Raw genomic sequence first — 24192 nt, 5'->3', positions numbered from 1 at the left:
TTCCATGCTGTTTGTGTATATCCCAGACTTGGTTCTGGATATTATCAGTATTGAAGATATTAATCCTAGCACAGTCTGTGTCTGTGTGGGGTCTGAGGGCGAGCTCTACAATTGGGCAATTTTCTCTTTGTTATGACCCCACACTGTCAACAGAGCATCTATTTCTGTCTCTGCCTCCATGTTAATGACGCCAACTGTGTGTGCATGCACATGTGCGGTGTATGAGGAGTGTTTAAATAGCCAAAACAGCTGGGATTTTGGAGTCTAACTGATGGTTGTGGTGAAGTGAGAGTGATTCCTTTCAGAGCCCCATACTGTGGCATCTGTGTGTGTGTGTGTGGGGATACATTTGCATTTGTGGGTGTCTCTCACACAGCAGAGGGATGTGTGTTATCCATTAAAGTAAATGGGGGAAAAAAATTCTATGCTTTGCAGCTGAATGTAGGGCAGGGGGCTCAGCGAAGCAGGATGGGGGGGTTGAGCTGTTCCACTCTCTCCATCCTGGAATGCTCCCCCAACCCTCACTACCAACCACCCTGGATGCTTTTAGATTGTGTCACCATCAAGCTATGTCTTAGTTTGAACGGACGTCATACAGTATACCTGTATTATATTTAAAAATGCTGTGTGAGTACAACCCTCTTCAGCAAACAGACTTTGGTACAAGGAGCTCCTGCCAACAAAAGGGTTTGTCCAGCCTACACAATCTACACTGACTGGATAAATTGCAACCACTGACTTGATTAGCCATTCAAGCATTTGAGCCAAAAGACAAAAGCTGAACTTTTCCTGGATCTCCAGGATTTGAGGCTTGGTTCTCATAACTTCTTTTTTTGTGTATGTAAAGGTTTTTCAGAGCTGTGCCTGCTTCTTATTTATGCAGTTACAAGCAATCACTGCAGCGAACGTCCCTAGCATAGCCAGTTTTCCACCAGTGGCCTCAGATTAGCTCCAGAAGAGTTTTTCAGGGTGGATTAAAAGCCTCGCTGAAGGACACTTTGATGGCAGTTGTTCAGGATGGGGAGTGCATCGCCAACTTGGTAAAGTTCCCGGCTCAGATTCGTTGTTTGTCTGTAGGTTTGAAAGGCAACTTGCTGATTTCACATTTTCTAATTTTTCATCTCTTCAGTTTTCCCCTTCAAGTTTCTGCATGACAATGTCATCCACATGTTCTGTGTCTGTTCCATCCAACACTCACTGATGCCACGTTTTTATGGCCTCACCATTACATGAAACAAAACGGTCTTGTGCATTATTTAGTAAAAAGAATGTAAATCAATGGCTGTCTTGAAGGTGGGAAGTGAAATTTAAAACTCCCACTGCTGTGGGAAATTTTCAATAGTCATGTAAATTAGATGCAGCTCATAGTTAATGGGCTAAAACTTTCAAAACCACCGATATGCTGTTTTAAGGCTGGTTACCACAGTCCCAGTGTATGTTGAAACTCTTGCAGCAGACACACACACTCACAACAAAACCTAATAAAGCAATAGAGTAGGCTGGATTGCCCACACTAACATAAAAATGGAGTAGAACCAGGAAAAGCCCTCCGCTCAGACCACCGGTCCCCTGACAGAGTTCACATTACCAGACCTAAACCTGGTCTATGTTGTATACACAAGAAAGGAATGAGCGTGTTAATCATGTCCTCTGACACACATGCCCTCAGTCATTCAAAAACACATGCATTTAGCTCTCACATATAGGCTCACACAACCATTAATTTTCACAGAGTGAGGTAGAGGGAGCATATTCATTAGAAGAAAGATAAACATGACACTAATACTGCAGCTTGGATGAAGACAACCGTTTACACACACATTTTCACGTCTTTACACTGTGCCACCCTCACCTACAACTACACAGTCTTGTCTGTATATTGACAAGAGACATTACAGCTACTGCATGTAACACATACACACACTCAGGCCCAGTCAGCTGCTGTCAGCTGGATACTGTTAGAGTGTTACAGCGAGGGGGTTGGAGAAAAGGAGGAGGAGGGAGGGAGAGGAGGAATGCAATATCAACACCTTCAGCTCCTGCCCTATTCACCTTGCATGTTGTTCTGCAGGAATGCCATTAGCTAAGTGAAAAATGGTTTTGTATATGTGTGTGTGTGTGTGTGTGTGTGTGTGTGTGTGGGTGGATGGGCTTTTGAGTGAGTGTGCAGATGTCTGCATGCCTGTCTGTGTGGTGTCTGTGTGGGAAGCAGGAGAAAGAGCTTAAAGAGAATAAAAACCATTCTGTGAGTCGAAGTGTGTCCATAAACATTGAGGCACTACCTTTGTGTTTGTGTGTGTATCAAGTGAATGTTGGGCTTTAGACAGCACTTTAATGTTGTAGATTAAGTAGGCACCGTGTGCTGATTGAAACCAGACGCCTGCTTAGGCTTTTTACACACATGCACTCACATTGTTTCATTGCCCCCTTTTTTCCCCCCAAATTGTTATATATCCCTTTCAGGAAATTATTGCCCACTGTGTTTCACATTTTTATCATCTAAGCTCTTATGTCATCCACTACAGAACTACTTTAAGATTTATGCTATTTTTCGAATAGTGGATATCAGATTTGGACTCTCCATGTCTTTATGCAGCTGCAAATGAATTCCATCTCCTGTCAGAATTGTCTGTTGTTCTCACTCTGTTTCTCACACACTCTCCCTGTCCTCTGCAGTTTTCAGAATATATAGCACATCTCAACCAGACCTGGGTCAAATTGCACATAACTCTTGAATTTTGCTTCAGTATAATTTAGATGAGGGTCACCACATTAAGAGTGTGCATCGCAGAAAAGACATACGGTAGATTAAGCTGTCGCTTTAAGGGCCAAAATCTCAGAGAGATAAAGCAGACCAAGCATTAAATAGTGCCCTAAAACAATACCCAAACTATTTAGTCCCCAGCAGCCCCCCGTGTGTTCTCATAAAGGCTAAAGTATGTTCAAATTATTGGCCTAGGTCTGATCTCATCTCCGATTCAGCGTGGTTTAATATTTCATTATATTCCCTCTGGCTTCCAGAGCTTTGTCACAACTGTGTTCTGCATGGGTCAGCACATGGCCCCGCAAACACAGGCATGCACGCACACTCCGGCCTGCAGAGCCCAGTGAAAACAAAGCCGGGCTCTGCCAGTGTAAACACGGGCCATTGTTATGGGCACTCTTTCCCGCCTCATATCTTCACTCCCCACGGTGATCCAGGGCTCTGAGAGAGGTACGCCGCTGGCACAGGTCCCGCGTAGTGGAGTTATATTAAGGACTCATTTGCCGTGCATTTATGTGACCATGTCATTATAATGCAGACTGTAGAGTGTGATTTATGGGCTTGGTTTCTCTCCCTTGCACTCTTCTTTCTCTCTTTCACTGGTTCAGTTTTTACTGCTTGGCTCCTTAAGTGTGGTTTGTGGCCGTTTGCTTCGTGAGGTTTTAGCTTTTTGACAATTATATTTAGACGAGCAGCGGTCAATTTACTATACTGTACCGACTCTTGCCAACAAAGTAAGCCCATAGAAAAACATAAGAAATGGTTGGATGAATGGATGTTTTGATGTGTCGGACCAGGTGATGCATCCATGTGTTCTAAGTAAGCACATGCATCCAGCTTTGAGTGTGCATGCGTTTTTGTCTCCATGCGGGTATCTCAATTATACGTTTTCTAGCTGTGTAAAAATGTATATGTGTGTGAGTGTCATGGCGTCTCTCAGCTGTGACCCTGGGCCACATGTGCAGTCAATTAGGGCCAATCAGAAGGCTGTAATCAGGGCGTGGTGTGGGGATGGTGGCAGCGTGGCAGCATGGGGGAGTTTTAAGACCCACGATTAGTGTGTCAGACTGATGAGGAAGGACGGGGGTTTGGGGGTGGGTGGGGGTGGAGGGCTGCCAGGCCGAATCCCATTTCTTTCATTTCGCTGCCTCGTTCACCCTCCTCACACGGGGGGCTGTGTATATTTAGTTCGTGCCAGCCAGGCCTGGATAAAGTGGGGTTTCAAATTCTTGGTTGTTTTAACCTAGTTAGGCGACAGATTGGTGCGGTTTGCCACATGAGATGATGGAATTACTGAGCGGTATTTAAATGTAAATTCCCCCAGAGCAGTAAGGTAAACCTGTCTAAGCAGATTGAAATAAAGACCAGAAATCATTGACTTCTGCTATTAGTCCGGCATCAACCTCCTGCCCTTTTGCTCATGGCAAATAGAAAAGCAAAGGCTGGAACAGCAAAGCTCTTTGAAGTCTTTGAGATTCAGTAAACCAACTTTGTTGAATGGCTCTTTACTTTTCTGCAGTAAGATCATCAAGCATCATAAATCCTCCTCTTCCATATTGCTCTCTCTGTTTAGCTGACAGTATGCTATGTATCACAAATAAGTTAGGGACATTATTGTCTGTCTTTGCAGCTTTTTTATAAGTTAAATTAATCTCAGTAGTCCAGAGTAGCGCTGTGCACTGTGGCTGCAGCTGCAATTGTTCTGTAATCCTGACATGAGTTCGTAAAAAATTCAAATGTCTTTCATACAATCCCAGTTGGCAATGTCACAATTAAATCAAACATGTACGATGGGGCCAGTCTGTCTGGTGTGCACTTGTCAAATACTCAAACCCCAACAGGATGTTTCAGTAGTGAAACTTCTTGCTGAGATTTGAGCCTTTAAAGTTTTTATTGGCTGAAGAAATATGTATTGAGCTCGATGTCAGTTTTATGAGAGTGTGTAAGTATCGATTTAAAACTTTCCTGCACCTGCCTCTGCTTAATCTAATTTTTAAAGTTTAACCAGACTATTAACTCTCAATTCTCTCTGCTGAATAAGCAGCTCGCTGCAAAGAAAGCCTTTCTCCATCTTGATGTTCCAGTTCTGCAGTTCTGTCCTTTCTTTTCTGTGTTTTGGTGCAAATTACAAGCAAAAACCACAACTGCTACAAGCTCAGCTATACTGTATGGCTTCCATGTTTACTTTTATATCAAAATATCACCAAAAAATGAACTGTGCAAATTGTACTGGAGTGTAGGTGCAGAAGTGTAGGGACTGTCCCTTGACCAGTATTTCATGTCATATCTCAAAAATACAAAAATGACATAAAAATAAAAGTACTTGAGATTGCAAACTTGTAAATGTCAGAAGTTAAATGTTCCTGCTAAGTCTTTTCATCATTGCTTACAATTGGAAAAATCTTGTAATGTGACCAAGACATAAGTAGTATCCAGTGGAGGGAGCTTTGTGGGGTCTGCTCTGCTTCTTCCTGTGCTTTGATTGACTCTTGGACCACTGCCAAAGTCAGTCTCTGGAAATCTGATCAGCGTGTTTATTCATCAGCCTTTAAACAAATGGTCCATTTTTACCTCAAATCACATGTCACAATTTCACTATTAGTGCTACTGAAGTCAGCAAAAACCAGGCAGCAGATTTTTCTCCACAGCACATTTGTTTGTCCAGAACAGTGAAAATGCACAACAGACAGACAGACAGCTGGACAGACAGTCATCTGTTGAGCTGTAAATCACCACCGATCTAACAGAGCAGACAAACACAGTGACCGGAGCGTGGCCCGGCCTCCGAAACCACATGTGAGCAGGCAGGAATGTATAGCCCACTGCACTGTGGGTTTGTGTCTTGGGGGAGAAAAGAGTGCAGACTCCCTGACTCACAGGACACTGTGAGGTGAGGGGGATGAGGTGGGGGCAGCTTAACTTTCGGGAATCAGAGTGCAAGGTCAGGAGGAGTGTGTGAATCATGGCCGTGACGCTGCCTGCAACTGTCTCCTTCATATCTTCTTACTCATCTGTCACAATAAACTCCAAGTTTAAGTATTCCTGCTTTCACTTCAGTCCTTAACATGACTCTTAATCACGATCAACAGAGGCTCCCATAAAATACAGACACTTGTTACAGCTGTGTGCACCTAATGGAGGAGAAGAAGCCTCTAACGATCAGTTACAATTGACTGCACTATTCTGACCATTTAATCAGTGAGAGAGTCAACAGGATATAATAATCTTGTGGAAAATCACAATCAATAAATACACAGTCTATTAATTGCTCTATCAATCAGATATTTAATTTGCAAATGATCAATTAAATGTTCAGGTCATTTTCCAAGCAAAAATCCACTGGTTCCAGCCTCTCAAAAGCGAATATTTGCTGGTTTTTGTTTTGGCAACAAGCAGTTTAATCATGTCATTTTTCACTGTTTTCTGATGTTATAGACCAAACCAAAGTGCCTTATGAGTTGCCATCTTCTCCACCCCCCTCTCTTTGCTTTACCTATTTTTCCCTCTTTGAAGTCCCAAAGAAGTTGCTCCAGGAGCAGGGCCCCAGACCGCCGGTGTTCTCCCCACCACCCAGCGCCCATGACCCCAACATAGTGGGAGACGACCCTCCGGAGGGGAGCTCAGTCAAAAGCCCTGACGCTGTTCCAGGTGAGCAAAAAACGACAAACACATACGCTCATTCACTCCTTTCTGGTACTCGTAGCCTCCCGTGGAGAGCTGTTAACGCTAAACAGTCACGCGGCCTCCCAGGCATCAAGAGAAACAGTAGGGTCAGGTCTCAAGTCAGGGCATAAATGTATGTATATTTAATGTCACACAAGTTCAACTGGTTCCATATGCATCCTAGCAGAGCCATTGGTTTGGACCATTTCTGATTGTTGGTCTTAAAAATATACTGCCATAGTTTAAATCAGCCTGTTATAATGTCAGGCTCCCAGACCAGCCAGAGAGAGAGACAGAGGGAGAAGACAGAGCAAGAACAACAAAATGAAAGAATGAAAAAGGCAGAAGAGATGCCAGCAAGGAAGGAAACTTAAACAAAGCTTTATTCATGAGGGATGGTGGCCCATGTCCAACACACTAATTACTCTGCTCAGCTACCGGCTCTATACTGATTAGGAGGATAGACTGAATGAATGAGGAGTAAAGAGAGGGAGCGGACAGGAGATGTGTGCTGTGGTGCTGACAGTTCAAAAATGCATGATTGGGCTCACTTCCTCACACCGGTTTTCAAACACCTCACCTACAGCTCGTCTGGAAAAACCTGTTTCCATCTCTTATGGAGCAATAGGAGATGAAACATGAAGAAGGGAGATGGAGGAGGAATATGAGGGCAGAACAAGATGCATTTGAGTGTATACAGATCCTGGGCTTCTTATTTCATTTGTCTCCAGCTGAACAAACAGTCATGATGGAACTGACTCGATCTTTCTGCCTGACCAAACTGTTGTTACTGTACAAAACTGGTGGATCACTGCTTTCTCTACATGTTTCTCTACAAGCAAAACTTTGGCATTTTGAGAAATATTCACTTATTTGCCAAATTCCTGATTTGAATTAACCTTTCTGTGCCTTTTCTACATATTCCATTTTCTTAAAGTTGTGATTTTTCCCTTTGTGAATGTATGTATTCATGGGCTTTTTACAACCATTCAATAAAACTATGTTATGCTTATACTGAGAGAAATATTTAAGCCCAAGATGCCATAAAAGATGCTATAAAAGTGCCATCATTATAGCAAATTGAATTTTCTAGTTGTCCCAAAAGTTCAGCCAGACTCATTTGGTATCTTTTAAAACTTCAGGTTCTTGTCTACAATTTGAAATAAAACTTAATTTGAATTTGAACATCGCCTGTCAGGGTAAGATCATTTTGTAGAAACTGACCCGCCCGTTAGAAAGGTTATAGAGGTTAAAGTTGTAAAACACGAGATTCTGGACTTTTTATTGACTCCATCTTTGGTCCTCACTGCTTATTACTGTGGTGTGTCTGCAATGCAATTCCCAGAGATCATTTGACCACTACTGTGTTGTCTTTTCCTTGGAATTTGCTTTCAGTGAAGTCCTGTTTTTTGTCCCTTCAGCTGTGACGCTGGCTATACCCAGTTCCTCTTGGTGTCTATTCGTAACACACCTCTGTCACCAATGCTGAAAACATAAAATACTGTTTTTCTCAGTATGAGGCAGATCATGTTGTCTAAGAAAAGCTGTTATAGTGTCACTAAATTATTACAACCTAAAATAAAGATGAGAAATTGGATAATTAAAAATAATTTCACCTGGATTATTCATAGCACTGTTTTTGATGACGATTTGTTCAGCTGTTTATATGTGTTAGAAAAAGAGATTGTGGTTGACTGTTATTTGATGTGTGCACCGCAGTAGTGGGTCCAGGTGGAAACATTTACCTCCTCAGTGAGCAGTTCCAGTCTAAACTGCATTTATCAGATAAAGAGGGCCTGACACACCTTAGAGACTCTGCAATTAGAGGTCACTGGTGTGTGTGACGGGTCACCAAAGCAAGATTACCTACACTACCTACACAAAAAAAAAACAGGTATGGAAATATAACTATGCACACACAGACTGTACTCAGAAAATGAGTATTCTTATGAATCTAAGTAATGAAATCACTCTGCCCCTCTTTGTTCTCTCATCTCAACTCCTCAAGTCTTTCATACACAACACAAACCAACATGTAAACACTGAAAGAAGTCGTGCTGTGATGAAAATCCAAACGAGGAAACAGTTGTTCTCATCTATAAATAGTTCGCTTTCTGAGAAATTTTTTTGGGGGTGGGGTGGGGGTGGGGCTTTTGAAATGTTGCCAAAATGCAAACTTTTCCCATGTGGTGCCGTGTTTTTTAATGACCTGAGTCAGAATGGATTTGACAGAAGCGGATGTTGTGTTATCTTCTGAATCACACAACTCCCCTCAAACATGTGTGCGTCGTTAGTCGTGATGCATCTTTTTACAGAAGCATATCTCCTAAAATCGAAAACCGCTGTGGATGACTCACTGGTCTGGATGCTGTAGTCACAGTACCTCAGAGACAATGTACTGCAAGCTGCACCGTCATAATCTGACATGCATGTGGTTCAAAACCCTCTCCTTGTGCGTCATTGCATGTGGGGGGCACAGATTCTGATCTCACCGTTTCTCTATTCATGTTCTCTCTACAAATAAAACGTTTCAAAAACATCTGCCTCATTGTCTAAAGAAAGAACTGAAATGCATAATCGACTACCCACTTTCATTTTTAGAATATGGTCTGCTTTGTGCCGTTAAACTGAACTTTCCTGCTCTGCTGTCTCCTGCAGATAAGAAGAAGATAAGGGAGACAAACCCCAACGAGGAGAAGTCCTCAGAAACCGAAAGAGGAGGACGAGGAGAGAGTCCGGTGCGGCCCAGAAACATGAATCCCATCATCAATTCCACCTCTAGCGACAACATGGCCCTCATCAGCAACGCACTGGCAGCGTACACCTACATATCAGGTAGTGAAGCATTCATTTAATCTTGTTTCATAAGCAGCCAAAAAGGCTATAAGCTGACCTCTGACCTCCTCTGAGTGCATGGTTTCATGTGTGGTAAACGTGTGTGGTACACTTTCATTGGGATAAAATTCCCCTGTTTCCTTTTTCCTGAGACTGAGAGGTGGGTAAATGTGGGCCAGAGGAATGCAGATGTTGAGTGAGATAACGGCTACACACACATTACACACACACACACACACACTCACACTCACACTCACTCACTGTTAGTCACCTGCTCCAGCCAGCTGCTAAAGCAGATGCTGGAAGAGTTTGGGTGTTTGTTACTCAAATATACAGTTTATACATAGTGAAATGCATAGTGCATACAGTCAAATAAACATATATTCCACACACTTTACTTGCTCTTTAACACTCACTTAACGCAGCTTGCCTAGCTTTGAACTTTTTAAAAGTTTTCTGCCATAACATTTAATGATCTACATTTATCTGCAGCAGTAGACCAGTGGGTAGAAATGATGTCCAGTATAACCTTTGAGTGTTGGCAGGATAACAGTGTGAAGGCATGGAGGGCGCTGCAGGGTGGATAGGTGGGCTGTAACATGGGAGAATTTGGGGAGGCTGAGGACAAGCAGGCTTACCACAATCTGGATGAGCTACAAGGGTGTAAGAGGGCATATATGTGTGGGCACAAGCAAGAAGACTTAAAGTAATCAAAGCAGAGCTTGGACCAGGAGCAGCTTAGAGTCAGGCTTTGATCTGAGAGATGATGTAGGGAGAAAATCTGCAGGATGGAACAGTGGCTGGAAAGCAGGCCTTGCAAGATGGCACCAACATCTTAGATGGATGGAACAGGTTTTGAGCTTGAGGTGGTTAACATCAATCCAATATTAAGAAATACTTCTGTAGAAGAGGGAAGAAGTACAGAACATAGCTGGGTTAGCAGAATTTGTGAGACATTATAACCAAATCAAGAGACCGAGCCAGGGAAGTGAGTCATATGAGCTGTGACTCTGCAGCCAACGTTCATTTCAGTGAGTGAGCCATCAAGCGAAATATTTTATAACAGATCAGGCTGAACAGGTCAGAGGAAAATAAGAAAGACTTGACAGATCAGTCAGAAAGATCCAATTAAATGTTTGATGTTTTCTGTAAAGAAATTGACTAGACGTAGAAATTTCCCCTTCTCGTTTCCATGTTCTGCATCTCTCTCTCAGACCACCCAGAGAGGGCAGCCCTCTTCTTCGTCTGCGGCGTGTGTTTGGGCCTCTTCCTCACGCTCTTCGCCCTGGTGGTCCAGATCTCCTGTCGCACCGACTGCCAGCCCCGCCAGCAGCCCCCCGCCAAGAAGCGAGCGCGCCCCGCCGACTCATCCTCCGACTCCAGCGACTCGGACTCAGACTGGGACACCACCTCGGACCTGTCGGCTCGAAGGCACCGGCGGTTTGAGCGCACGCTCAACATGAACGTGTTCACATCGGCCGAAGAGCTAGAGAGGGCGCAGAGGCTCGAGGAGAGGGAGCGAATCATCCGGGAGATATGGATGAATGGGCAACCGGACATCCCCGGGACGCGGAGCCTCAATCGGTATTACTGAGGACTCCTGAGAGGCTTTTTATAGAAAGCTTACTTGACTTGAACACATTTTAGGACGCACTTGGGTTGGAAGGGGCAGGAGAAAAGGCCCTGATGAAGCTCTATAAGCAAGCATGCAACTGCGACTGTGGACGCACACTGAAGAGAACAGTAGAAGGTATTCCAGCCTTGAAAGGAAAGCCTTCCCTCTCTGGTGGTTGGCATATTCCTCTGGGTATCATAAGCTATACCCCATTCAGTAAGAGAATAAGCTCTCTGCGTGTTAAGCTCACCTCTTAAATGCTTCTTTCTGCCGGAAGAGAGGGGTGAAAGGCCACACTGCCTTGCCCGTGACCTCAGCAGGCCTTTTTGAAGTGGGGATTTATGGGTTAGCTGCCTTAGACACACACTGGCCTGCAGAGACTATGGGGTGACTGAAGGACCAATGCCTCAGATGGGTCTGTTTTATACAGGACGCCGCGGGGCAGCTGCAAGAGACTGTGACACTTGGAGCTTTATGCTCAGTACCCTCCAGTATTCAAGTGTGGACTTTACAGAGGGGGAGCATAAAGCAGAAAGCAGCGTACTGAATGATGGGACTAAGTAAGACAATCTCTCCACGGTGAATAACCATGCTGCCTTTTGAACTTTGTCAAACCAAAAGATGTTTTTTTTTTTTCGGGGGTAGGGGGATTCATCTCAACCCTTATGAAATATATTTTATAATATTTAATAGTTTATTGATGTTGTGTAATTTTGTTCTCAAGTATGGTTTATTATGAGCTATTTTTATACTTGGCGAAGGTTGTCTGGCACCTCAGGGATGCAATCCTAGTGTTTCTGTGTTTGGTTGATGTATTTGCTTCCTAAGAAGGGGATCAGCCCATTTATACAGCGATGTCAGCATTTAAAGAAAAGAATTAGAAATATCATATAAAAGAGCCTCAAAGAGGTTTCAGTGATTTAACCTTATTTTTGATACAGTATGTTTAATTCATAGTGCAGTGCCTTTTCTACCTAGTCATTGTTTTCAAGAGTGCAGCTGGTGTACCGCTCAGTAACTGGTCAAATGATTTATTAATTGGAAATGCCAGATTTATCTTATTGTATCTAGTATGTGTTCCCTTTTACCATTATTATTGCTTTGCTGAAGTGGAGCATGTGTAAAACCTGAATGTCTCTGTCAAATGTTGCACTTGCTTTCTCATCAGATGTAAATGTACGTAATAAGATTATGCCAATTTTGTACAAGTAAATTTGTTAGAAACAGTTTTTCTGGTCCTAACTCAAAGAAAATTGCGAATTTCAGGTCTCGTGTCTGCCCCTGTGCCCTTCTTTCAGAGTTACCAGTGCTAGAAAGACGCTTCTGCTAATTGCTGCTCATAACCATCTGAAGAAGGAACAAGCACTGCAAAATATGTTCACGGTGAACATGAAAATTGCTCCTCTTAAATCACATTGCCAGTTTATTAATATAAGCTATTGTCAATCCAGCTCTGTTTGTGCTGCCCTGGATTCAAGCATAGAAATAATTATAATGTTTTCATAAAAAAGCTTGGTATTTTCCCGACTTGAGAGTTTAATTGAGATGTACACAGGACATATTAGGGTCATCCACATAAAGACTGCCACTCTATATAGTTTTTATTAAGACCGTTCTTGTGTTTAAATTTGGGATTAAAAATGTGCCAATAGCTGGTAAAGTGAGACCAAAATATGACTCCTGTGCTTGGAATAAACTGTTCAAAAATAAGCTGTCTGTACTTTTTTTTTTTTTTTTTAAAGCTATTTCACATTTCTTTCTGAACTTATGTTTTGCATTTTAAATGTCGCTTCAAATGGGCACAGTGCTTGTATTATCGTCCTAGTATTGGCACACAGGAAAAAGGAGCTGCCCTAATCTAATAATAGTTTTGTTAATGCTGATTTGGAGAGTAAACACACAATACAATGAAGTAATCAAGAACTCAAGAGCTTGTGTGTTTATGATGACCTGTGGGGCCAGTGGGCGTTTCTGTCATTGAGATTTATTGGCGTTGCTCGCCCCCTGGTGGTAAACATAGGGCTCTGCAGTTTGTGTATATTATACGGATAAAAGTTACCCAATTACTGGATAACTACTTCTATTTATAGCAAATCATTTAAAGACGTGTTTCCTTAGATTTATTATTGCAGTTATATGCTTGTCTGAATAAACACAAATTAATAATATGGAGAATTGAAGAGAATATATATGCTATTTTACTTTTTATTATTTCAATTTTTTGATTTTTATTATCAATGTGGACATGACCTTATTTCCTTGGGTTTTCACTCTGAATTTCCGCTGGATATTTCTGTAGTTTTCAGAAACATTTGTTTACTTTTTGAAATTTTTATGTTGTCGTCGTGCCGTTTCCTAGGATACCATAAACTTACCACGGTGGGGCTGCAGTGTCTGCTTTACGTAACAACAAAACCTAGTCCTAGTTTAATCCACAAATTACGAAGAAGCCAGTTAATACAGCTGGTGGAGCTGAGGAAATAAAAAGGTAATAAAATAAGCAGAGAAATGTCTTGGAACTGGAACAGCCATGGACTACCGTTTTTACCGGGATACACTTTTCGGGATGTGACGGTAAGATGTTACCCAAAGTTAAACATAAAACTAGCCGGGATAATTTGAAATGTTCTTAAGTTAACATAACGTAATGGCTTTAACGTTTCAAATTATTCGCAAGAAAATGTACCGTGCTCTGTCTGTAATGTAAATGGCATTCCTGCATTCCTTTAGTTTATAGTCTATTTGCTTGGTCATAGTTCTGATACAATTGTTTTTAAGGACGCTGTTGTTGACTGTTGCTAAAGCAGAGGGACATTAGTGGCTTGAATTAAAATCTCTGATTAATTTTCAGTAATAATTAACGAGATAAACAACAAGTAGTAACGTTGACTATTATTCAGGGACCATTCAGTGATTTAGACAGAATTTATTGTGTTTTGTACTGAATTAACATGTACTGTTCCTATTATTTTGTCCACATATAGATTATACCTCATAGAGCTATTTCTGTTGCAGTGTTGTGTGTATAATTAGCCTTGAACTAGCCTTACTTGAATTTTTACATTTACATTTCTGTTTTACCAGATCTAATTTATGCCCTCTCTGATCTTTCTCTGCAGAAGTCAGCCTTCCATCGGCCTCAGACACTGAACTACAAGAATGGCTATGCCCTGCCCCGTCGCCCCACCGTTGGCATTGGACAGGATCCTCTTTTATCGGAGCAGTTGATCCAGCAGCAAATTAATGAGTTGTCCTACGAGACACCAGACATTACTTACGGCTCCTTTGAGGAGAGCCTGTTACAAGACTTCATCCCAGCTCACGTGGCCTTTGACAAGAAGGTATGGCCCCACCTTGAAGACTAGTATATGATGATTTTTTTGTTTCTGTCCACTCAAATGTCCAATTAATTCCTTCTTTGTCTGTTCTGCCCCAACCTCTTGTTTTGCAGGTGCTGCGCTTCTATGCATACTTTGAGGAGGATATCCTGTATTCCCCCAAAGAGGTGTACCGCGTGCGTCCCGTGGTCATTTACTACTACCTGGAGGATGACAGCATGTGCATTATTGAACCCATGGTGGAGAACTCTGGCATACCGCAGGGAAAACGGATCAAACGGCAGCGTCTGCCCAAGAATGAACGTGGAGATCATTACCTGTGGAAAGACCTCAACCTTGGCATGGACCTGGAGGTGTATGGAGTCAAGTACCACATCACATCATGTGACGCTTTTACAAAGGTACAACTACCTTACCCATATGATTGCTCTCTTAACGTTGTCTCTGTGTCTGACACAAAAACTCTTTGTTTATTTCTTATTGTGCACAGGAATTCATGGAAAGTGAAGGTATGCTTTTGAACGACCCCGAGCCGATGCCAGAGGATCCTTACAGCAAACATCGCAAAATCCCTCAGCCTTACTTCATAACACCCTCTGAATTCGACCACATGCACCAGTTTCTCACTATGGACCGCAAGGTAAAGGAAATTCCATCCATTCCTAACTCACTGGGTAACCATTACAAACCCTAATCTGAACAGCTATCAACAGAGAAACAGGAGCACAGTAACATCTTCTATCCAAACTGTTAAGAAAACAAAAATGATCAGCTCGTCTGGTATTCATATCGTGACTAGATATTGAGGCTGTATTGACAGCATCTTTCAGCTTAGTTTCAGGCTCTTGTCTTCGTCTTGGTCAGGTGCTTCGTTTCTACGCCCTGTGGGATGATGCCGACTCTCTGTACGGAGAAACCAAGCCCGTCACCATCCAGTACTACCTGGTGGACGACACAGTAGAGATCAGAGAGGTCCACGAACCCAACAGTGGTCGGGATCCCTTTCCTGTCCTGATGCGCAGACAGAGGCTGCCCAAGAAAGTCAAACCACGTAAGATGCAATGCCATGCCACTTTCAAAAATTTAGAGACGCAGTAAAAGACACATGCAACAGTAGGAACATTAAAGAGATTCAAAAACAAAAGAATATAGGAAATTACAATAGAGCACAGTGATCATATGGTAACATTTTCTTATTTAATCTCTACATGCAGTAACTGTACTCATCTTTCTCTCTTTTCCAGAGCCCTTCCCCAGCTGTGTGCTAGAGATCTCAAAAGATGAGGTGGATGAGTTCTACTCACCCAAAGACTTCCAGGTGGGTCAAACAATGAAGCTGCTGGGTCGTCGTTTTTTACTATGCGACTGCGACGGCTTCACTAAAGAGTATTTCCAAAAGAACCACCCAGACCTGGAGATGAAACCCATTGAAGTACCAAAGAAGGCTGACATGCCTGAGGAGAGGAAGAAGGTGAGAAACTGAAATCTGTTTTTCATCTCTCTGCATTGCCTGTGAGTACATGGTAAATAACCTATGTTGTCCATATTTATAGGCGATTCCTCCCTACAATGGCTTTGGTTCACTTGAAGATTCTCTCCAGAATTGTTTGTCTCTAATTCCCGAGCCTCCCAAGAAGAATATCCTGAAGATGCTGGAGAATGACCACAAAGTGTTGCGCTACAGTGCCAGGCTGGTGAGACAACACTAAGAATGTATTTCTACTGTTTCTTTGACTATGTAGTTACAAGTCACCCCAGCTGGTCATGCTATACTGTAACCCAGGGTCTAACCCTTGCTCAAGTTGTCCTGTGTTACTGCCGTTCCAGGAATCCCAGAATCCTGAAGATGAAAGCCGGCGTTTCATCCTGTCCTACTTCCTGTCTGATGACATGATCAGTATTTTTGAAAAGTCCACTCGCAACTCCGGCATCATTGGTGGCAAGTTCCTGGAGAAGACACGCATCCCCAAGCCAGGCTGTACAGTGGAAAATCCTGAGTTCTACTCACCTGCAGACTTTGCCATCGGAGCAACTGTGGAGGGTGAGGTTCTGTCTTGTGTTTACCAGATACTATAGCATCGTTTCTTCAAAAAAACAACTGTTCCTACAATATCTTTCTGGATATATTAGCCTGTATCCACAATTCTAATTCTTTACCCTTAGGGGGCTCATCTTTCTCATCCTTTCTCTCTCTCTTGCTTGTCTTTAGTTTTCAGCCACCGCTTTGTGTTGACCGACGCTGACCACTATGTGCTTAAGTACCTGGAGTCCAACTCGAGCCAGATCCCCTCTGAGACCCTGGACTCTTTGCGTCAGAAGCTGGTGGTGGGGACAGCAAATAACCAGCCAGGTGACTAAAATGATGAAGCACAGCTGAAAATTTCTGTCCTATACTGTTCTGTAAATATGTCACGTTAAAAAAAAACATTTGAGTCACACCAAATGTTTAACAATTCAATTCATGTCCTTTCTTTATCAGGTGATGAGGCAGCAGAGCCATCCTCTTGATTCCAGGGAAGGATAGATTGCTCCAAGTGTCTCGGTAAATCAGTCCACAAGAGTATGAATCAAAGCTCAATAAATACTCTTTGTACTGCATAAAAAATTTGTCTATTGAAATCTGACAACTTTAACAAATTCATAGAATCCAAAATACTACTTTTTGCTGTTGGAGAAGTTAACTTTAAAATACCTTTTTTACGGCTTACTCTAAAATGTTGATTGGCTGCTTAAAAAATTGGGCAATCACGCAAGTACATTTTACACAAAAAAAACTACAGGAAAGCCAAAAGAAGAACTCTTCTAGCATCCTATTATTAGCATTAAGCTAACAATGGTGCCACTCTTAGATGAAACTCTGCCCAGTCCCATTCAGATTTGCCTAAACATTTGTCACCATTTACAGACTGATAATGTGATGTTACTAACAGATGTGTCAAATGCACGCAACGATAATAGAGAAACATTTAGAAAAAGAGCTCAGTTACAACAGACAAGTCTATATCTTATTTCAGAAAAATGCATTATTTAATAAAGTAATTAACAAAACAATTTCAAGAAAAAAAAACATGGAATGGCATGCGGTAATATCCAACATACATACTTGATGCATATCTGTTAAGTGACCAGTGACGAATGGAGGAGTTTAGACAGAAGTAAATCATTGAGAGGAGCCCAGGTGACCACTCGATTGTTTGGCCAATATCCCTTCCCCTGACATGGTAAAGGGATAACATTAACGGCCAGGATACAGTAAGCTCAAATCATATCAAATCATCAGTAACATTATTTATGCTCCAATGGATCAGACCAGAAAACAAGCGAAGCCGGCTCAATGGCAAGAGCTGCAAACAGCTGCAACATCAGACAACACTACAACCAATACAGTACTTGTGTATGAGGATATGCACTGACACATTCAACACTTGGCACGCACAGTAACGTGTGTATGTGTGCCGCATACTGTGTTCACTTTACATTTGAATCGTTCTGCATACAATGGTGTTCCTTAGGGTGGGATAGCAGGCTGCGTGGGTGTATAAAAATACTGATATGATGAGAAGAGTAAATGTCTGTTGGGCTCGAGAGATTTCCTTGGATTTAATTTTCCAGCATTCAAGCCTAAGTCTGTAGCAATCGAGTCCCTTGTAACATCTTAGGACACAAGTCAGCCGGGAGCCTTGTGGCCATTGGCCGCCGGCTTCCACGTTTTGCTGTTGAGAAAACCTTAGCCTGGGCTAAGGCCGCTGTTCAGGCCAGTCTGTGCATTACCTTAGGTGGATTTGAGTTTTTTGGTCCGAGGAGAGGCTCCGTTCTCGGCTTTAAGAACTCCATTTTCATGGTGACCAACTGGCGGGGAGAGAGTAAGGTGAGAAGTGAGGATTTCTACTGATGCAAAATATGTTGGGCATTTAGTGTGAAAATCAAAAAAGCATGGAAGGATGGTCAAGAAAGAAAAAAAACTGTGTGATTTAAGTTAGGAATCATGACTTGACTGATTCCCAGAATGCGTGATCTTGTGAAACTGTTGTTGCTGTTCTCTTCTGTAGCTGTTTAATAGGAGATGACATCAGTTTGTGCTATAAAACACATTTGACAGGTTGTTCATACTCACGTGAGTCTCTCTTCAGTGTCCGTAAGGGTTGTTTTGGGGCTGCCTTCTTGCGAACAGCCTGTTCGTGTCTGAACTCCCTCCAGCGCCTCAGCTGGAAGCGGATAAACTTCCAGAGTAGCCAAGATTGGGTCAAACATACCAGCAGTAGAACAGTCATCCTGAACGGGCCCAAGACAAGAAGATTAGTGCACTTGTGTGTTTTTGGAAAATGGGCCAGACATTGTGTGCTGAATTAATGAATTACTTCTGTCTGACGTGAGTTACTGGATTAAGGTCTGAGGAATAATTCAGAAATTTTTGGGGTAAAAAGAGTCAGATCTGAACCACCATTTTAACTGTTTAATTTGCTTTAGGCAGCCAAATGAATGCTCTGACTAGTCATATGGTAGCTGCAGATATAATGAATTATGATTCAGAAACATGTCATTGTAATTCTGACTTATTCTACTCCATTTAATTCATTTCTAGAGATGTGTTTCACTCATTTTGTGTCAGTAAGCCTCAAAATTCACAGCTACATCCACTGAGTTTACATTGTAAAATAAGTCAACAGCTTTGTGTGTGTATTTTGACAACGCATTTGTTACAATAGCTGTAAAAAGTAATGGCAGTGGCACAAAATGAATCATCATCCACAAATGTAGGACAAAGGTCTTTTTTTCTGTTCACCACTGTTTGCTCACATATGGCTTTACCTAATCAGTACAGTGTTGAAGTTGCCCATCTCCAAGTCCAGCCCCTGGTTCTCGGAGCGAGCCAAACCAAACCCCACGGCCAGGAACATCAGGGTCAGAGTGGCCATCCGTGTAAACACAAAGCTGACCGCCCACAGGTCAAACCTGAAGCACAACACACAGGGAAAGTTATGGTCAAAAAAAAAAGAAGGTGCTGAGGCAATCGACAAAACAAGGCAGCAGTAAAATGTACTGTAAAAGGTGAAAAACATTGAAAACATGTGACACAGTGGATTAGAGAGGGGAAGAAAACAGACAGGAGAAATTGTCAAAAGTCAAAACAAGGAAAAAACATTAAACTCAGTGAGGTTACTTACATTTTCTGATGGTTCTCATCAGTGAAATAGAAAAGTCTGGCGATGTGGAAGCCCAGCTCTGACAAATACTGGAGGAAGAGGAGCACCAGACCCACACGACTCAAACTACACAGGAAAGGAGAGAAAAGCAGTCATGCAGAGGGTGGATTAGGTGACAAAAGAAATAACACAAGAGTGGCGAACATCCCCAAAAATGATACATTAATAGACTGTTGATAAATTACATTTCGGCATTTATTTATTTATTTTTTTAACAGCAGCAGGAGTAAAGCAGAGCCACTGAGCAGAAGAGCAGAGAACACGTCAAGGTCACGGACAGGTTCAGGGAGGTTCGCACGTCACTTTGAACTCTGGAACGTTTCATCGTTGTTATTTCTTTTCACACTATCCATGCATATTTCTTGTCAAGACTTTGAATTTGCAGGTTTTCAAAAAAAAAAGAAGGTCAGTTTGTCAGATGCTTACTTTAACAAATAGGCTGCAGAGATGTGCAGCAGATACAGGCAGATGTATTGCAGCTGGCGAGAAATCTCCTCCTGAAAAAACAAACAACAGCCTTTGTCTGCAAAAGGTACCATCTTTCCAAATCCTGGAGCCTTTTGTTCTTTCTCATTCACATACACATGCAGAACATACACAAAACAACACACATACACACACAAGCACGCATACACTGCGTTTCCAGTCACACTCCTTAACTCCTCCGGGTTCCCAGGGCCTCCTTACTGACCTTGCGTACTTTCTGGAAGTAGAGCTCGGGCAAGGCGTGGAGCCAGTAGGCCAGCTGAGTGAGGTAGAAAAACTTCACCTGAAACCTGGAGCAGGAATACAGTTAGACAAAGGAGAGAAAGTTCAGAAATCTGGTTAAGAGCCAAGTAAAATAAGCAAAAAAAAAAAAAGTTGCTGGAATTAACTGTATTAAATGAGTTATTTTTAATCCACTTCCACACATGTAAGGAAGTGATGATAAGATACAAACTACAGGAGGCAGACCAAAGCTGAGAGCCCTGAGGTTCATTCACTGAGTGGAAATTAATCTGTAGGAATCGGATTCATTTCAAACAAGTTCTGATGATATAAACTTGAGTTGGTAGGGACCTTAAGACAGCTGCTGCATTTTTATAGAGGACCCTGTGTTGAACTATAGGTTTAATACCTTTCATATTTTAGTTGATATTAAACTCTTTTCCCCAATTTTCTAATGTCTATGCACCAAATGATTAATCAAGAATAAAGATGCGTTGTAAAATGCAATTGTTTATCAGATTTTGTATGGGGAAAAAACCTAATCTACATATTCCTTTTGTTAAGTGATTTGATGTTAATGTATCACTGACAGGGCAAGGTCATACCTGAGGTTTACATGGGGATAATTCTCCCAAAGGCTGCTGGGATGCAGGAGATATCCTTCCTGTGTGAGGAAATCAGAGAGAACGCTTAGAAATGCTTCATTACTGTCATCCATTTGTTTTTCTGCTGAAAGTGAATGCACCAAGTGGTTGTTACGTAACATGAGTTATCATTGTAAAATCTCACTTACTGTTATGAGAATGTAAAAACTCCACATGCTAGAGACCAAGTGAAACACACACAGTTGACCCTGACTCGTTAAACTTTGTATTCTTGCTCTTGGAGAGGTGGAGACGCCGGTTCACTTTCTGCGAACAACATGAACAATACAACAGATCATGTGAACGCAGCTGGATCCAGTCAGAAATGGGTGGCATGTTGACTCTGTGGCTGTCACGCACAAGGAAGTGAAACAGTAATACAAATAACAAGGACAAGAAAAGACAGCAGATACTATTTATGGAGTATTTCTTTCAAGACGCTTTGGAAACCGTGGTGATGGAGCTAAAATAAAACCTCATTCCTCCTCGCTGGCCTATTTCTAAACAATTACACAAGGGCTCATACTTTCAGATGGATCAAATGCTACCATCTCTCTTCCTGTCTCCACAACTCTTACCCACAGAGCACTGGCGCAGCGTCAGCCCCATTTTCAGTCTTACTTAGTCTTGAAATCAGTCTGTGCACTGCTCATACTGCCCCTATGCTTTTGATGTGGTAGGATTTGACCTCCTCTTTTTACTGCACCACAAAGTATATCTGTATGCAAAAATCTTGAGAGGGAAACGGCTCATATCCTGGTTCCAGTATACCAAATCTTCATATCCTTGGATGGATATTTATATGGTTTTAATGGGAGTTATTTCATTGGAAATTAGTCCCAAATTATTAACATTTTCTTTCTAAGAAATTATAAGAAAATTGCAGTGTCTGTCTTGTGAAAATAATCAGTACAACAGTTACTGAACGCCAGGGGATATCACTCTGAGAGCTACAGTGTTTACACAGTGTTAAAGAAGTGTTCTGTCACATCTCCCATGCCTATCTCTTATGATTCACAGATATATTGTGCCACACTGATAAGGTACTTACATCCAGAAGATACTCCTGCACTACCGCATGGAGGATGATGGTGATGAAGAAATAGAAGAGGATGGTGGCGCTGTCCTTCCATCCGTAATGGTACAACGTCACCTCTCCCTCTAAGCACACACAGGAGGGGTCAAACACAAACACACACACACACAACATACACACAGCATGTTTGCAATCAGAGCTACGTTAAACATCCTGGAGTGAGTGTTTTTGTAATCACGCCTCAGTACTATTACTGGAATATGCAGGAGCAGAAGAAGTGAAACTGTGGGCATGCTTATGAGGCAAAATGGGTAAAAATAGGTCACACACTGAATTAAAATGAGTTAATTATAATAATTCCTACCTGGTGATAGTGTGGTGACATTGTACTGAGGCTGAATGAATAGTATGGCCGTCTTGGCTGTAGCCTGGAAATTAGACAAGTAATCAGCATATTTCAGTGAACCTGTCCGAATGCAAGAAGCAGAGGATGCAGAGGATGTATCTGTGTAAGAATCCAAAATGTTGTTTATAATACTGTCAGTCAGTCACCCCCCCACCCCGGCATTGTAATTAACCACTGGGAGCTGAATTCCCTATGGCGTGCTGCTGAAAAAAAATCTGTCTGCATGATAAGGCTTGTATCGACATCGACCTGGGATGTGTAGGCTGTAACAGAGGTTCTCAAATTATTTTGTGTCAAGCATCTCAACAAAGACATGCATCAAACCAGTGTTTTTTGGCTTGTGGCCTCTCAAAATACAGGCAATGTCTACCTGAGGGTTGCATATGTCAGTGAACTGTCAGCGGTTCAGCCAAAGAGTTTCACTTCCCAGAATGTTTCATTTACTTTTAGAGGCATGATAAGGTAGAACTACCTTGCTACTATATGCAAAAGACATTAGAAGACTTAAACATATTTTCATTATTGATTAAGTCCCAGATATGTAATGATAAAAAAAGATGATCCCTGTTGAGATACCTCAAGGGTCCCTGCAGTGCAACAAGTCACCAGTCATCCCTTGAGCGCCGAGGCCACTCAATGTGACTTTTTAATACCAAAATCTCAAATTCAAGACCAGACTACAGCTCTGTTAGTCTCTTTTTCCGAGCCGATGGAGGAAAAAAAATGTAGGAAATCCCCCTACTTATTTTTTACTCGTCCAGCTGTGTGATCACACAACCAGGGTTCCGGACTGAAACTTTGCTAAATGGCCAAGCGGTCGCCTGGGAGTCCGCTTGCTTTATGCACACGTATGAGAAACTGTCAGCTAATGAAACATCTGATAAATTCAGTCTCTGTGTGTCAGTGGTGAAATCCCTTCAGGTCATGGGCAGCCTTTAAAGCAGCTGAGCCCAGGGGCAGCCAGCAGCAGCGGCTCAGAGATTGAGACGTGGCAGTTAACTACTAGCATCAAGCTAGCGCTGAAAACTCATACCACTTCCGTTGCCGATTTTCAAAATAAAACCCCCAATGACGCAGGTGCGCTATAACTCCTTCTTAGCAACAGCTAGGCTTTAAATTTGAAGGCTACAAACGCGTTACTTCCTATCCAAATCTGGCTGTATGTGGTTTCTGACAAACGTTTTGGAATCAAAATGTTGCAGCGGATTTTCTTTGCTGGAAACTGGAGCGAGACATTTGCCAAAAAGGTAAAACAGGTGAATTTAGGAGAAGAAAGAGGTAACGTTATATTGTTTTTGAGAAGTCACCTATGTCTATGTCAACAGAAAGTTTTTTTCCCCCAATTGTGCCCAGATTTAAGAATGGAATTTAAGTATTAACAGCAAGACACTGAAACCATTTTTAACATATAAACTAGCAATAAAGGTGTAAAGTTGCAGTTGAAAGCCTGCTGTTCTCAGCTATATCTTTCTAGCTCAGTTTCAGCTACTTTGGCTGCGAATAGAGCAACATTCATTGTTCACTAAACGTATAAAAACTGTAGCCAGCAGCCACCATATCCGCAGAACAAATAACGCAGATACGAGGTTTAGATGCAGTCATAACAAGCAAAACTTTTTTTTCTTTACAAAGCAAAAAGCCCTTCGCCCGAGTGCGATTTCATTTCGCTCTAAAGCTGCATCTTTGAATGTGCAGCGGGCTTGCCATCTTAAAACAGCTGAGTGAGACGAGGGAAGAAAAAGACGAGAGTTCATCTCACCTCAAACATCAATCCAATCAAAATGAAAATCACAAAACTGAAGACGATGTCGGCATGGTTTTGAATTAAGAACTCCTGGCTGAAGAAAGGGTAACTCTTGTTCCTTCGGCGAAATGCCATGTCAACTCGCTGCTGTTTTCCCTGCTATTTTATTAAACAGAATTTTTCTGACTACGAAGTTCAGGAGTTAACTTTCTCACCGATGTGCGCATGCGCGTCG

The 24192-nt window shown here is 42.1% G+C and overlaps 3 protein-coding genes across 4 annotated transcripts in view; 2 read left to right on the top strand and 1 right to left on the bottom strand.

Annotated features, from left to right (window-relative positions):
- Positions 1 to 12587, top strand: part of LOC108883107 (protein eva-1 homolog A) — a 68610-nt gene extending 56023 nt beyond the window's left edge. For both annotated transcript variants that reach the window (XM_018675996.2, XM_051071847.1), the window contains 3 exons: positions 6278 to 6412; positions 9086 to 9262; positions 10477 to 12587. In XM_018675996.2, coding sequence (XP_018531512.1) covers positions 6278 to 6412; positions 9086 to 9262; positions 10477 to 10856 — 692 coding nt within the window. In that variant the 3' untranslated portion in view covers positions 10857 to 12587. The remainder of the gene's footprint in view (positions 1 to 6277; positions 6413 to 9085; positions 9263 to 10476) is intronic.
- A 622-nt stretch (positions 12588 to 13209) lies between these two features.
- efhc1 (EF-hand domain (C-terminal) containing 1) lies at positions 13210 to 16820 on the top strand. The gene is made up of 10 exons (XM_018675993.2): positions 13210 to 13451; positions 13997 to 14218; positions 14329 to 14616; positions 14706 to 14855; positions 15080 to 15266; positions 15460 to 15686; positions 15769 to 15909; positions 16043 to 16256; positions 16425 to 16565; positions 16695 to 16820. The coding sequence occupies exons 1-10, from the start codon at positions 13386 to 13388 to the stop codon at positions 16721 to 16723; spliced, it is 1665 nt and encodes a 554-aa protein (XP_018531509.1). The 5' UTR covers positions 13210 to 13385; the 3' UTR covers positions 16724 to 16820.
- A 400-nt stretch (positions 16821 to 17220) lies between these two features.
- On the bottom strand, positions 17221 to 24191 carry tram2 (translocation associated membrane protein 2). Its single transcript, XM_018675994.2, is given in 12 exon segments — positions 17221 to 18064; positions 18330 to 18487; positions 19025 to 19168; positions 19381 to 19485; positions 19846 to 19916; positions 20111 to 20195; positions 20733 to 20791; positions 20921 to 20980; positions 20982 to 21038; positions 21823 to 21932; positions 22172 to 22235; positions 23973 to 24191. Coding segments are annotated over 12 exon segments (1110 nt in total). The 5' UTR covers positions 24093 to 24191; the 3' UTR covers positions 17221 to 17987.
- Between the last annotated feature and the right edge of the window lies 1 nt (position 24192).

Source organism: Lates calcarifer, linkage group LG7_1 (genome assembly GCF_001640805.2).
Source record: "Lates calcarifer isolate ASB-BC8 linkage group LG7_1, TLL_Latcal_v3, whole genome shotgun sequence".
In the NCBI taxonomy this organism is placed as follows: domain Eukaryota; kingdom Metazoa; phylum Chordata; class Actinopteri; family Centropomidae; genus Lates; species Lates calcarifer.
This window is presented reverse-complemented; position numbering and strand designations above follow the sequence as displayed.

What these genes read in the sequence shown, in the direction of transcription:
- efhc1 (XM_018675993.2), top strand. Translation starts at nt 13,386, where the DNA reads ATGTCTTGGAACTGGAACAGCCATGGACTACCGTTTTTACCGGGATAC. An exon ending in TGCCTGAGGAGAGGAAGAAG is followed by an intron (nt 15,687 to 15,768) that starts GTGAGAAACTGA and finishes CCATATTTATAG; the next exon opens with GCGATTCCTCCCTACAATGG. An exon ending in GACAGCAAATAACCAGCCAG is followed by an intron (nt 16,566 to 16,694) that starts GTGACTAAAATG and finishes TTTCTTTATCAG; the next exon opens with GTGATGAGGCAGCAGAGCCA.